General features: G+C 42.8%; 1 protein-coding gene across 3 annotated transcripts in view; it reads left to right on the top strand.

The window, feature by feature from the left end:
- Nucleotides 1–15352, top strand: part of AGK (acylglycerol kinase) — a 985672-nt gene that overhangs the window by 880293 nt on the left and 90027 nt on the right. For 2 of the 3 annotated variants that reach the window (XM_050782263.1, XM_050782261.1), the window contains exons 1-2: nucleotides 2306–2635; nucleotides 6812–6926. In XM_050782263.1, the coding sequence (XP_050638220.1) occupies nucleotides 6826–6926 (101 nt within the window). In that variant the 5' untranslated portion in view covers nucleotides 2306–2635; nucleotides 6812–6825. Of the gene's footprint in view, nucleotides 1–2305; nucleotides 2636–6811; nucleotides 6927–15352 lie in introns of those variants that run through there. The other variant, XM_050782262.1, reaches the window with a different exon arrangement.

The raw sequence follows: 15352 nt of genomic DNA, 5'->3' as shown, positions 1-15352 counted from the left end.
GCCTCATTATGCTGGAATCTGAATGCATCCTCATAAAATGGGATTTGGAAGAGAGCAGAATTGGTATAGGTCTCCAACACTCCGACCTACACATCTGCCTGCAGGTGTGTATTCAGATTCCCTCCATCTCCTATATTTCCATCCTTCTTATAAAAATACAGGATGCATAGCAGAAATAAGTGATGCAGACTAAAAATATTACCATCATTCAAGAAAGGGGCAGGTCAACAAGGATGTGGCTATCAGGAAAGGCTGCGTGAAGGGGAGCTATGCAGGAAGGATGTGATTAGGATGGGCAGAGAGGAGGAATGGGGACACTGGAGGTTTGTGTGGGACTTCATAAATGGTGGACAGAAATAATTTAAATACTGATTCACTAAAAGTATTGAAATATCAACCTGTCACCCAGGTCGAATTCTCCAGGAAGCATATTCTAAGACAGTGTGTACTAATTCGTTTCTTGTGGCTGCTGTAATAAGTTACTACATACTTAGCAGCATAAAACGACAAACTTTTATTATCTTATAATTCTGGAGGTCAGAAGTCTAAAATGGTCCTCAGGGTTGCATTCCTTCTGGCTCTAGGGGAAAATCCACAGGCAAACATACAAGCATGAGCACATTCCATGTGGTCATACTCACATTCACACGTGATGCAGATGTCCCAGCCATGATGGATCTGGTCTTTAGGGGCCCTGAAGAACGGAAATGAGTACAGAACTCCCTATTCATATAATCCAAAACAAAATCAGCCCCAAAACAACACCAGCAAAAAGCATACATATGTGTGAAGTTAAAAAAAAATTCTTTCTAGATTGTTCTGATTGGACAATTACGGAAAGTTCATCAAAGCTGACCTTTTCTTATTTGGGGAACCACTTTCATGCTGAAGCCCTAAAGCATATGCTGAGTCTGAACCTTGGAACATCAGCATCAAGTCTCAGATTTTTCTAGCCTGCAGGTGAGCAGCTCAGCAGCTTATCTCCACACATAAACGCTTTAGATAGTTGGAAAAGAAGAACTGAAAATAATGGTCTTCCATACTCTATGACAACATTTTAAAGCTAGAAGGGTTTTTAAAAATGGTAATGTTCTCAGTCCCCTAGTTTACAGGTAGAGACTCAGGAGAGAGGGCTAGAAAGTTCTTGCTACTAAATAGTGTGACCCAGTGAGGACTGGTGCACCCTGGCATAAGGAATAGGTTTACTGCACCATAACTTCATTGAATGTTTCCCCCCACCGCCTTTTTTTTGTTTTGTTTTTTGTTCTGAAGCATTCAACTAGGGGGACATAGGTAAGTCTACACGTAGGAAATGCGCAGACTCAAGCGCCATGGGGCAGGAACCATGAAGGGCATTGTACCTGAGCATATCCCCAGTGCCTGTTGCAGGGCCTAGCACACTTTCAAATGTTGGTTGACAGGCCGGGTGCTGTGGCTCAAGCGTATAATCCTAGCACTTTGGGAGGCCGAGGTCGGCGGATCACTTGAGGTCAGGAGTTCGAGACCAGCCTGGCCAACATGGCGAAACCCCCGTCTCTACTAAAAATGCAAAAAAATTTATCTGGGCTTGTTGGCACACACCTGTAATCCCAATTACTCGGGAGGCTGAGGCATGAGAATTGCTTGAACCCAGGAAGCAGAGGTTGCAGTGAGCTGAGATTGTGCCACTGCACTAGAGCCTGAGAGACAGAGTGAGACCCTGTCTTAAAAAAAAGTTGGCTGACTGAATGCTGGAAGAAGGACCTGGCTTGGTCCCCACCCACACCAATCTGGGGGGCGAGTACAGAGTGTAAACTGTCTGGAGGTTGGCATTGGCCTAGCTTCTCCGTTACTCTCTTGTTCTTTAGAATCCAATCAAGCACCTGTGGCCAGAGAGATGTGTAAAATGGAAACCAGTCCCACCAGTCCCTGACTGCACCCCCTCAATGCCTTCTCGCCCTGTTTAATGTCATGTCCAAACTCCTGGCCGCGGTGGCCTGTCTCCACCTCTCCAGGTTCCTCGCTTGGCTTGGCCCTTCTCCTTAGCTCTCTCTGCCTCACCCGCACCGGCCTGCAACTCGCCAGACTGCCCCAGGTTTCTGAGCTTCTGCACAGGCCCTTCCCTCTCCAGGCTCTCTCCCCTGGATCTTTGCTTCAGCTGCTCCTTCTTGACATTCAGGTCTCAGACCAATGGCCCCGTACTCAGAAGGCCTAGCACAGGCCGCCTAATTTCACGCAGTTCTCCCCCAACCCGCGCTGCCTTCCGTCACCCGTTTCATTTTCTTCGTGGCACGGAGCACCATCTCCAACGGCCTTGTTCATTTAGTTAATTTATTTTCCGACTTAGTTCCAGGCGCTAAAGCAGTGTTACCTTGGCAGACTTCCCATCAAATATAATAATATTTGCAAAGGATGGATGGATGAAAGGAAGAATGAGCCAATCAACGAGGGAACGCGGGGAAAGGCAGCCTCAGGGCGGCAGGCCCTGCCACCCACACCGTCCCTGGGCATCCAAGCCGGTTCCCGCCCCCGCCCCGCGCGCGCTCGCAGACCCGCGGCGGAACCCGAGGGCGGCGGCAGCGGTTTCCCTTGAACGAGCCGGGGAATCTGGAGGGAGCACACAGGAAAGGCAGAGCCGCGAGCGGGACCAGCCGTGGTGAGTGCAGCGGCGTCCGGGCGGGGAGCGGAGTGCGGGGCGCTGGGAACGGGCGCGCGAGCGGGGTGGTAGTCGGGATGGGGGCCCGGGGCGCTGGGCGGAGCCTCTGGAGTCTCGCTGGGCCGAGAGCCTCGGGTACCCGAGCATCAGGCGTCGTGGGTGCAGGCGGCTGCGCGGCTTGAGGGTAGGGGGTGCGGGCCTGGCCGGCGCGGCGGGGGAGGGCCTCGCGCGGATCTCGTGGTCACTGCGGGAGTCAGCTGCCCTGGGTTCGAGTCCCAGAGCTGTTGCTAACTTGTGAACCCTCCCTCACTCCACCCCTTGGACTTCAGTATAGTCCTTTGCAAAATGGGGCCAATAGTATCCCATCCATTGATGGGATGGTTGGTTCATTCATTCTGGCGCTTTACTAGGTTCTGGTGCTGCAGATGGATAGACAGAACTTGCCCACGAGGGGTTCACTGTCTAGTGAGAAAAACATTTCCACCTGGATGCTCCACAGGCATGTCAAATTCAGTGTCTCTTAAACCGCACTACTCTTCTCCACAGACCTACCACTCAAATCTAAATGATTGGAATCACTATTCAATCAGTCACCCAAGCACAAAAACCTGGCTTGGTTCCTCCTCTCTCACTTCCTACAGTCAATGAACCACCAAGTGCTGCCAATTTCTACTTTCTAAAGCTTTCCAAATCCATCCTTTATCTTGGTTTGTGCTTTTAGGTGCCTAGAGATGATGGCAATAACTTCCTAATGGTTCTCTTTAGCTTTAATTTTAGCTTCTTCCAGTTCATTTTTCATTCTGCTACAAAGTGGTCTTTTAACAGTTCAAATATGATTATATCACCCACCTGCTTAAAGCTCATTAAGGGTTTTTCATTGTCTTCAAAATAATAGCCAAAGTCCTTAGTGTGGGTTCAAGGTGGTCTTTTCTAAAACCCCGTGGTCCTCAATCCTTTATCTCTAAACCACTGTTTCTCAAAGTCTGGTATAGTGGTGACCTCCATTACAACCAACATGGAAGTACTTGTTAAAAGTGAAGATGACAGCTTAATTCCAAAACAAATGAGACTCTTTGGGGAGGGGGCAGTTTCCAGGATTCTGTGTTTTTAACAAGTCCTGCACTAAAGGTTGAGAACCCCTGTTCTAGACACTCCAATTTTTACTCTGCTGTTGATGGGGTACAGGACACACTGCCCCAAAATATGACTCGTTGGCATTAGAGGAAACAACTGAAGCAGGAAAGTCACTTTGTGACTTTCCACTCTTCTCCCCTGAAGCAGGCCAGGAAATAAGTCTTTGACCTTCTTCTGTATGAGACCCTCCTGTGAGAGGTGCTCATCCTATGAGTATAGGATCGAGGAAAGGAATGCCCTTATCTTTGAAGACACAGGTACACAGAGAAGAATCTGAACAAACAGGCCTTGCTAAGTTCTCCCTAGCGTATTACCGTGAGATCTTACCCCCTTTTTCCAGTCATACTTCTCCACGGCCGTCCACTCTGCATCAAACCTAGCATAAAAATACATGAATTTACCTGTTTCTGGGTATTCATTTTCTTAGGAAGGTTCCTGTGTCGCCTAAAACTTACCTTAAATAAATATGTATGTTTTTCTCTTGTTAATCTCTCTCTTGTTATAGGGGTCTCAGCCATGAACCTAGTTCTCCCCTCACTACCTACGTATTTTTCTCTCAACACGCTTTACTGTCATTTATGCCTTTGTACACTCTCAGTTTGGGCTACTGTAAAAAAAAAAAAAAAAAAAAAAAAAAAAAAAAAAAAAAAAAACTGGGTGGCTTAAACAACAGAAATTTAATTCTTACAGTTCTGGAGGCTGGAAGTCCAAAGTCAGGGTGCCAGCATGGTTGAGTGCTTGGTGATAGCCCTCTTCCTTGTTTGTAGGTATCTCTTCTTGCTGTATCCTCACAATGCAGAGACACCATCTCCGCAGAGTCTAGTCTTATAAGGACACTAATCCCTTTCATGGGAGCCACTCTCATGACCCAATTATCTCCCGAAGGCTCTATCTCCTAATACCATCTCACTGGGGATAGGGCTTCTATATCAGCATTTTTGGGGAACACAGCATTCAGACAATAGCATCCACAAAGCTCCTTCGTTACTTTAGTGACTCCTCCTCATTCTTCAGGGCTCAGGGAAGACTTCATTGACTGTGCGTCACCCCCTCAGCCCTAGACCAGGTTAGGTTCATTCTTGGCAGACTCTCACAAAGCCTTGTGCTGACTCATTTATCTCACTGTACTGCAATCATAGTTGTATAATTGTGTTAGCATTGTGGGTTTGACAGTTGTGATTACTTGAGAACGAATGAGACCGGTTCTTCTCTGCCCTCACACTCAGCACAGAGCCTACCACATAGGTGTTTATTAAAGGGCTCTTGAATGAAGGAGTGATTTAGGGTCAGATGGAGAGGAGTTCAATAATTAGTTGGGGGTTTGGAATCATGTGTCAGCCTGACGGTGTATGGGATTCACAGGAAGATGGTCTCCCTGGCACTGGCTTCACTGCTGCTTTCGATAAGGATGTTTCTTCCCTTGAGAGGAATTTTAACCAATGGAATTTAAAGGGAGTCATAAAAGAACTGGACTTTTAAGTGGAAACAGTTTCTTTTTCTTGGTCTATATACCTCACTAACAGATAGTCATAAAAAATTTCTTCTTAAATTTTTGTTTATCTAGAAACTAATTAAGTTCATTTTCAAAAACTTAGAAAGTACATTGCAATTTTAAAAATGAAATAAACATCACCCACCATTCCACAACCTAGAGGGATCTACTTTAAAAGTTTGTTTTTGAGCCAGGTGCAGTGGCTTACGTCTATAATCCCAGCAATTTAGATGGCCAAGGTGGGATGATTGCTTGAGGCCAGGAGTTTGAGACCAGCCTGGGCAACATAGTGAGACCTTTTCTCTAACAAAAAATTAGCCAAGTGTAGTGGTACGTGCCTGTGGTTCCAGCTACTCGGGAGGCTGAGGCAGGAGATTTTTTTGGGCCCAGAAGTTATAGTGAGCTACGATTGTGCCACTGGACTCAATCCTGGATGACAGAGTGAGACCCTGTCTAAAAAAAAAAAAATTTTGTTTTTGTTTAATTCTATTTTTTTTTTTTAATTTATACTCATGTTTGAACATAATTGGGATAATGCCAATTATATATGGCTTTTTATCCTGCTAATTTTACTTAACATTATGTTTTGGGTTTTTTCCACATCAGTACAAATTTGGGGTAAAAAAATATTTAATTGCTATTTAACTTATTCATTGAACAAATATTTCTTAAACAGCTATTGTATGCCGGATCTTGCTTTAGGCATGGGATACAGCAGTGACCAGAACAATGTCCTTACTCTCATAGAGTTTACATGCCAGTAGGATTAGGCTAATAAACGAGCAAGTGAATATAAGCATCATCAAATAATAAGTGTCATGAAGAATAAAGATATTCTGTTATGTCACTCTGTTTTTTAGTAAAGTCTTCCTAATTTGCCTTCTTTAAAGGAGTGTATGAGTGTCTATCATTTTATTATGTCATCAGTGAATACGATCATTTAAAAAATTATTTTGGTCAATAATGATCTCTGTAATCTGCATGTCTTTGATTATTCAGGAAGTTGAACATTTTTAGATAGCCATGAGTATTGCCTCTTCATTGAGTTTTCTATACATGTTTTCTGTTTCTTTTCCTGTTGAGGACCTGGTATTTTCTTCTATTTTGAATTCGCCCTTCGTATTATTATTGTGTTTTTGGGACACTTATGATGGATAGACAAATGTATACTCTTAAACAGTGGTACAGTGAGGCTGTAAGGAGTCAGAAAAACCAGAGGAAGCCTGGAATTCCCTTCCTCTCTTTCTGCCCCATCCCTCTTCCCTCTATTACCATGAGGAAAAAGTGATCAGAGAGGGAAGAAGTATAGGTTAGGTGGAAATACGTGAAGGAAGAAAGAAAGGTGGATGTGTGGGTGGGTGAGAAGATGCAGATGATGGGAATAGAAGGGAGAAGATGAGCTGAGGCCAGAGGAGAAATGGTAAGGAGGAAGAGGAATGAGTGGGAAAAAGTGGGAGAGGATAAAAGAATGGAAGATAGAGTAATAGGGACATTACATGAAGATCATGGATAAATTTTTTTTTTTTCTTTTTCTGCCTCTACTAACCTAGCAAATCTCTAGAAGATGACGGTGTTCTTTAAAACGCTTCGAAACCATTGGAAGAAAACTACAGCTGGGCTCTGCCTGCTGACCTGGGGAGGCCATTGGCTCTATGGAAAACACTGGTAATTATCTGACAGCCCCACTCCACCTTTGCACCCACAGCGAAACAGCCCCAAAGAGCTTCGGGTTAAAATCTTGTTCAGCTGTGCTTATCTCTATAAAACATGTGGTGTAAAAGAAAAATCAATGCGATTCAAAGCAAAAACAAAGACTTCTTGTACCCAGAGCTGGAACTACATGTGTACTCATATCCAGTGGATAGAGAATAAAGTAGATCAGAAAGGAAGCTATTTTTATTCATTACATTTATAGTTGAAGAAATTAAGACATCCTAGAGAAAGATAAGTCCTTTCCCAAGTTAGTAGTGTAAACACCAAAAATCTGAGACAGGGCTTAGTCAATTTAGTAAGTTTATTTCACCAAGGTTAAGGACGTGCACCTGTGACACAGCCTCACGAGGTCCTGATGACATGTGCCCAAGGTGGTCTGAGCACAGCTTGGTTTTATACATTTTAGGGAGACATGACACATCAATATATGTAAGATGAACATTGGTTTTGGTCTGGAAAGGTGGGACAACTTGAAACAAAAGCGAGACAGCTGAAAGTAGGGAGGAAGCTTCCAGGTCATAGGTAGATAAGAGACAAATGGTTGCATTCTTTTGAGTTTCTGATTGGTCTCTCCCAAGTAGGCAATCAGATATGTATGTATCTCAGTAAGCAGAGGGATGACTTTGAATAGAATGGGAGGCGGCAGGGCGCGGTGGCTCACGCCCGTAATCCCTGCACTTTGGGAGGCCGAGGCAGGTGGATCCTTTGAGGTCAGGAGTTAGAGACCAGCCTGGCCAACATGGTGAAACCCCATCTCTACCAAAAATACAAAAATTAGCCAGACAGTAGTGGTGCACACCTGTAGTCCCAGCTGCTCGGGAGGCTGAGGCAAGAGAATCGCTTGAGCCTGGGATTGTGATGAGCTGAAATCAGGCCACTGCACTCTAGCCTGGGTGGGAGAGTGAGACCCTGTCTCAAAAAAAAAGAATGGGAGGCACTTTTGCCCCAAGCAGTTCCCAGCTTGACTTTTTTTCTTTAGCTTAGTGATTTTGGGGCCCCAAGATTGATTTTCCTTTCACAGTAGTAAGCAAGGACTGGAACTCATGTCTCCCTGGCATTTTATTCCTTCTGTCTCTTACTATAGTCTCTTGATCTGTCATCAAGGGACACTTACTGAATTTGTTCCTCTATCCCCTGTGACTATCCTCATCTATCCCATTAGCCTACATTGACTTAAATGAGAAGTAGACTTTCAAACCTTTTGTTTAAATAAAGAATTCAGAGGAGTCATGGATTTTATTAGTCTTCATGCATGGAGGGAGAAGAAAGTGCCAAAGCTCCTCTTCTAGTTTAACACGGTAATAAGATTTAAATAAACAGATAAGCAGATAAGTTTTTGTATAAAAATTATGCAAATTATGACAGCAGCCAATCAAATTGCAGTCTTTTGGAGATTAAGGACTACATTTTAAGTATGTAGCAACACTAAAATCCAGATGTCTTAAATGACTGCTTTGTTGAACAGAAAACAGAACAATTACTCTTTGAACTAAAAGTCTTAACATTGGAAAAGAGATTCATATTGATATTTTGTGAACACTCTCAATTCATCACTGTGAGAATAACCTTATGATACAACATGATGTCTGCTTTTTTTGCAGCTGTGGAAAAATTGGAATATATTCCCCTTCTTTTCTTTCTAAGTATTGTCAAGGCCAGATGCTCAAATTCCATTAGCCAGCATCTAAGGAAAAGAGCAAACGTAAGAAGTTTAAAATTTGTAGTTAAGAAAAGGGTGGAGCAGATATTTTAACAAATAGAGCATGGAATGTTTGGCTTCTCCTTTTTCTAACTACACTTGAGTCCTCAAGGCCCCTTTGCAGGCACATCCAATCTAGGTCATGGCTAGGTCAGTCGGGGGAAATTCCCACCCACTGAGGATTCCTGCTGTTTCTAGGTGAAGATTCGAGGAACTGTGTACTCTGTTCAGGATGTCTTTAGAGGAACCATGATAAGTTCTTGCCCATGTAACCTTGAGACTTTAAAAAAGGACCATTAAGTCTTCAGGACTAACGGAGGCCTTATTCTAAATTGGATCTGAAACAGCTTGAGCCAGAAGTGTGGTGGCAGCCTGGAGGCCTCATTTTGCTCTTTCTCCACCCTTGACATTCAATGTTACTGCTGCAAATGCAAACTCCTGTTGTCCTATTGCTCTTCTTTTTCTCAGACTGTTCTCTTGCATGATTTGGTACTATTTAGCCTTTTTTAAAAAATTGTGGTGGAAAAACATGGGACATAAACATTTTCACCTTAACCATTTGTAAATCTACAGTTTGATGGTGTTAAGTATATTCACATTGTTGTTCAACAGATCTCTAGAACTTTTTCATCTTGCAAAACTGAAACTCTGTACCCATTGAACAACTGCCCATTCCTGCCCCACCCCATCTGCCTTTGACAACCACTATTCTACTTTCTGTTTCTAGGAATTTGACCACTTTATACTTTGTGTCAGTGAGTCATATAGTATTTATCTTTTTGTGGTTGGCTTGTTTCACCTTAAATGTCCATAATGTTTATCTTTACCTTTTCTTTTTTTTTTTGAAATGGAATCCTGCTCTGTCACCCAGGCTGGAGTGCAGTGGTGTGATCTTGGCTCACTGCAACCTCTGCCTCCCAGGTTCAAGTGATTCTCCTGCTTCAGCCCCCCAAGCAGCTGCGACTACAGGCGCGTGCACCATGCCTGGCTAATTTTTCCATTTTTAGTAGAGACAGGGTTTTACACTGTTGGCCAGGCTGGTCTCGAACTCCTGACCTCAGGTGATCTGCCCGCCTTGGCCTACCAAAGTGCTGGGATTACAGGTGTGAGCCACTGTGCCTGGCCTATATTATCTCTAAATGTAAAGATACATTCTTTACGTTTAAAGAGGTATGGCCTTTATATCTGTCAATGGACATTTTGGTTACTTTTACCTCTTGACTATTGTGAAACATGCTACAATTAACTCGAGTGTACAGATACCCCTTGGAGATCCTGTTTTTAATTGTTTTGGATATATGCCCAGAAGTGGGATTGCTAGATCATATGGTAGTCTATTTTTAATTTTTTGAAGAGCCTTCATACTGTTTTTCCATTGTAGCTCATCATTTTACAATCCCACCAACAGTGTACAAGGTTTTCAGTTTCTCCACACCCTCACCAACACTCATTATTTTCTGTTTGTTTGATATGGGCTATCCTTATGGGTGTGAGATGATATGTCATTGTGGTTTTGGTTTGCATTTCTCTAATGATTAAGGAAGTTGAGCATCTTTTCATATGCATGTTGGCCATTTAAAAATCTTTGGAGAAATGTCTGTTCAAGTCCTTTTTCCATTTTTAATTGAGTTTTTTGTTGTTGTTGTTGTTGGCTTGTAAGAGTTCTTTATGAATTCCAGATACTAACCCCTTGTGAGATTATAGAATTTGGAATATATTGTTTCCTATTCTGTAGCTGGCCTTTTTACACGATTGATCTTGTCCTTTGATATATGTTGTTTTTAGTTTGGTTAAGGCCCATTTGTCTACTTTTGCTTTTGTTTGCCTCTGCTTTTGGTGTTATATTCAAGAAACCATTGCTAAATCTGGTGTCAGGAAGCCTTTCCCTGTGTGTTCTTCTAGGAGTTTTATATTGGGTCTTACATTTAGGTCTTTAACAGATTTTGAGTTAATTTTTTTATATGATACAAGATAGGGGTTCGGCTTCATTATTTTCCATATGGATATCTAGTTTTCTCAATACCATTTGTTGAAGAGACTGTCCTTTCCCCATTGTGTGGTCTTGGCATCCCTGTTGAAGATCATTTGACTATATAGATGAGGATTTATTTCTGGGCTCTCTGTTGTTCATTAGTCTATATATCTGTATTTATGCCAATACCACACTGGTTTGATTACTGTTGCTTTGTAATATATTTTTAAATTCCGTAAGTATGAGGCTTCCATCCTTGTTCTTTTTCAAGATTGTTTTGGATATTTGGGGGTTGCTTGAGATTCCATATGAATTTTGGGATAGTTTTTCTATTTTTGCAAAAAATGTCATTGGGATTGCATTGAATCTGTACATTGCTTTGTAGAATAGACATTTTAACAATATTAAGTCTTCTAATTTATGAACATGGGATGTCTTTTTATTTAATTGTCCTCTTTAATTTCTTTCAGCAGTGTTTTGTAGTTTTTAGCATGTAAGTCTTTTACCTACTTGCTTATGTTTATTCCTAAGTATTTTATTCTTTTGACACAGTTGTTAATGGGATTGTATTCTTAATTTCCTTTTCAGATTGTTCATTCTTAGGATATAGAAATATAACTGATTTTTGTGTGGTGTGTATCCTGCGACTTTGCTGAATTTATTAGTTCTAACAGCTTTTTTTTTTTTTTTTTTTTTTTTGGTGTAGAATCTTTAGGGTTTCTACATATAAGATTATGTCATCTGTGAATAGGGATAATTTTACCTCTTCCTTTCCAATTTGGATACCTTTATTTCTTGTTCTTGCCTCATTGCTCTGGCTAGAACTTCCTGTGCTATGTTGAGTAGAAGTGCTGAGGAACATCTTTGTCTTATTCCTGATCTTAGAAGAAAAACTTCCAGTGTTTCAAAATTGGGTATGATGTTAGCTGTGGGCTCATGATATACGGCCTTTATTATGCTGTGATACTTTACCTTTTGTTGCCCTCCCCCCATGTTTTTGCCTATATATCCCCAACCTTTTCACAGAACAGTGCTCACATTCTTTATACCAAACTTGTTTTTACCATGAGAAAGTCTTACCCTGTCGTCTTCTTGAGTGGAAGCTGCCTTGTCCTTTCTTCTTCTTCTTTTTTTTCCCCCCCAAATCAGGTCATTTTATTATTGTGGTTTTTACACATTTTATTTTAATAGTTTTTGGGCAATAGGTGGTGGTTTTTGGTTACGTAGATAAGTTCTTTAGTGGTGGTTTCTGAGATATTGGTGTACCTGTTACTGGAGCAGTGTACACTGTACCCAGTGTGTAGTCTTTTATTCCTCACCCAACTCCCACCTTTCCCCTGAGTCCCCAGAGTCCCTTATATCATTCTCATGCCTTTGTGTCCTCATAGCTTAGCTCTCACTTATAAATGAGAATATATGGTATTCCATATATTCCATTCCTGAGTTACTTCACTTAGAGTAATGGTCTCTAACTCCATCCAGTTTGCTGCAAATGCTATTATTTCATTTTATGTTATGGCTGAGTAGTATTCCATGGTGTATATATACCACCTTTTCTTTAGCCACTCGTTGGTTGATGGGCATTTAGGTTGGTTCCATATTTCTGCAGTTGCAAATTTTGCTGCTATAAACATGCATATGCAAGTGTCTTTTTCATATAATGACTTCTTTTCCTTTGGGTAGATATCCAGTAGTGGGATTGCTGGATTTAATGGTAGTTCTGCTTTTAGTTATTTAAGGAATCTCCATACTGTTTTCCATAGTGGTTGTACTAATTTACATTCCCACTAGCAGTGTAAGTGTTCCCCTTTCACCACATCCATGCCAACATCTGTTATTTTTTAATTTTTTAATTACGGCCATTCTTGCAGGAGTATGGTGGTATCTCATATTTTTAAAATTTGCATTTCCCTGATAATTAGTGATATTGAGCATTTTTTCATATACTTGTTGGCCATCTGTATATCTTTTGAGAATTGTCTATTCATGTCCTTAGGCCACTTTTTGATGGAATTATTTGCTTTTTTCTTGCTGATTTGTTTGAGTTCCTCTGCAGTGGAGTGCCAGTGGGGAACAAGGACCTCTTCTCCAAGGCCCTGTGTGATCAGAGGCTGCCTGCCTGTTGGGGTTTAGGTGCAAACTTTCCCTACTGCGTCCAGTGCTGCAATTTTGTCTGTGCTGTGAGAAACTACCCACAAGCAGAAGGATCTGGAACTCAAGGCCTGCTCTTCAGATTCTTTTGTACCATGAAGTGATTGATTCCTTGATGTCGTGCTCTCCTGCTCCTCCTAGGGATGGGGCTTCCTGGGAACCAAAGTGCAATGATTGTTACTGGTCTTCTGGATCTAGCCACCCAGCAGGGATAGCGGACTCTGGGCCGGTGCTGGGGAATGTCTGCAAAGAGTCCTATGATGTAATCCATCTTCAGGTCTGTCAGCCATGGGTACCAGCACCTGCTGTGGTGGAAGTGGCAGGTGAATGATGTAGACTCTGTGAGGATCCTTGGCTGTAGATAGGTTTAGTGTGCTGGCTTTCTTGAATGCTGGTTATGCAAGTAGTGAAGTTGTCACATGGATAGACTCAGGACGTTTGGTTAGCCAGGATGTTGCAGACAGTGGTGTTAGCTGTTGTTTTCTCCTTCCTGGTAGCAGTGTTACTCTGTCATGAGTTGTGGTAATGGCCTGAGTTGGTTGACCTTCAGCCAGGAGGTGGCACTTGCAAGAGAACACCAACTGCGGTAGTAATAGTGGGATTTGAACTTGCCCTAAGTTGGGGCAAGTATTCTGGTTTCTCAGGTGATGGGTGGGGCCATAAAACTCCCAAGAGTTTCTATATTTTGTGTTCAGCTACCAGGGCTCATAGAGAAATACCTTCAGGTGGGGGCAGGGTTAGGTGGGTCTGAGCTAAGACTGTCCTTGGGGAGGGCTTGCTGTGGCCACTGTGGGGTATGGGGAGGTGGTTCTCAGGCCAGTGGGGTTATGTTCCAGAGGGTATTATGGCTGCTTCTGTTGTGTCGTGTAGTTCACCAGGGAAGTAGGGGCTAGCTGGTAGTGAAAGGCCTAGTCCAGCTCCCACGCATTTAGTGAGGCTGTTCTCACTTCCAGAGTGCTCTGCTAACAGTGCCAAGTTTAGATCCAGGCAGCCTGTGCGCAGAACTCAGACCTGCCCCAGGTCATAAGCTTCCCCGCTGAGAAAGCAGGCAAGGCTTTCAGGCCACACTCTCCACACTTGTCTGCCCACAACGTTGGTGGCTCCTGCAAGATATAGTCAGGGATGGCATCTGTGGGCTTGAGCTGGAGACTGGGTGTGCCTACAAGGTTCTTCCTGCTGCTGCTTCTACTTTTTTATTTCACACAGTTCCCTACATTCGTTCCAGCTCTGTGCGAGGTTAAATCCTTCGCCCATGATCTGGATTTTCAAATTCCCCGGTGGGGATGTGTGTTCAGAGGCAGGTTTTCCCACCTCACACTTTGGGGAATCACAGTTTTTCGTCTGTCTTGCAGCATTTGCAACAGTGTGTCACTTCTTTCAAAGGATCTGTGAATTCTTTCAGTTTTCCTGGTACATTCCTGTGGTGGTTCTTGGAACAAAAGATCACAGTGTGATTCTCCACACACTGTTCTGTCTGTCCAGGTGGGAGATGCAATGCACATTAGCCCTGCCTTTTATCCGTCATCTTGCTCCCATCTCTGTCCTTTCAAATGGGATCGGGGTGTAAGGATGTTGGGATTCTCCTGGCCCTTCAGTAGCTGTTCCAAACCATTTATCTTCCATCTTATACATCTTCCATCCTTCAAGCCTTATATCTGGCTATCTAATAAAACCATAAATATTCCAGCCTTCTAGGATTTCGGTTACATTCAGCTTAGGCTTTGGTGCCTGGCTTATCAATGTCACTTTCTTTCTAAGTCCTGTTATCTTCCCAGACACCCTGAGTGTCCATATGGATGACCTACCTAACAACCTACCCCCACTTTCCTTGACTTCTCCTGTATCTGCAGCTTTGACCCACTACTCCACCTTCTTCCAACTTCACCCCCTTCTCATTGGTTGAATGCTAAACTTTATCACTTGCCCCTGTTCCACTTCGGTATCCCATTCTGTCATTACGGCCTGCTATTATTCCAGTTTTTTTCATTCCATTACTTCTGCTCTTCAGTGTTATTAGGATTTCTTGTCCCTTGGCGCCTCTGTTTTCTTCCCAATCTATCATTCTTCCTTGCTTTTCATCTTTTTTATATCGTAGATTCCTTGATCCAACACATCATACGTTCCTCAACTCCATTTTTCACGTCATTCCTGGGCTTTTTAATCTCTCATTTCCTCTCATTTTCACAACTAAAGGTTTGTTTCTGTTTTTGTTGTGTTTAGAGATGGGATCTCGCTCTGTCACCCAGGCTGGAGCGCAGTGGTGCGATCATAACTCACTGCAGCCTCAAAATCCTGGGCTCAAGTGATCTTCCCACTTCAGCTTCCTGAGAAGCTGAGACTATAGGTGCATGACAGCACACTCTGCTGATAAAACTTTTTGAATAGGTTCTCTCTGCTTTCCTATCTCCCACTCATGCCACATCCTCTCCAATTTTCATTATAATTATTTTCACCAGTTTTATTTTGCATTCCTCTTGACCACTGTGTTAGTCTGTTCTCATGCTGCTAATAAAGATACCTGAGACTGGGTAATTTATAAAGGGAAGAGGTTTAATT

Source organism: Macaca thibetana, chromosome 3 (assembly GCF_024542745.1).
Source record: "Macaca thibetana thibetana isolate TM-01 chromosome 3, ASM2454274v1, whole genome shotgun sequence".
In the NCBI taxonomy this organism is placed as follows: Eukaryota; Metazoa; Chordata; class Mammalia; order Primates; family Cercopithecidae; genus Macaca; species Macaca thibetana.
This window is presented reverse-complemented; position numbering and strand designations above follow the sequence as displayed.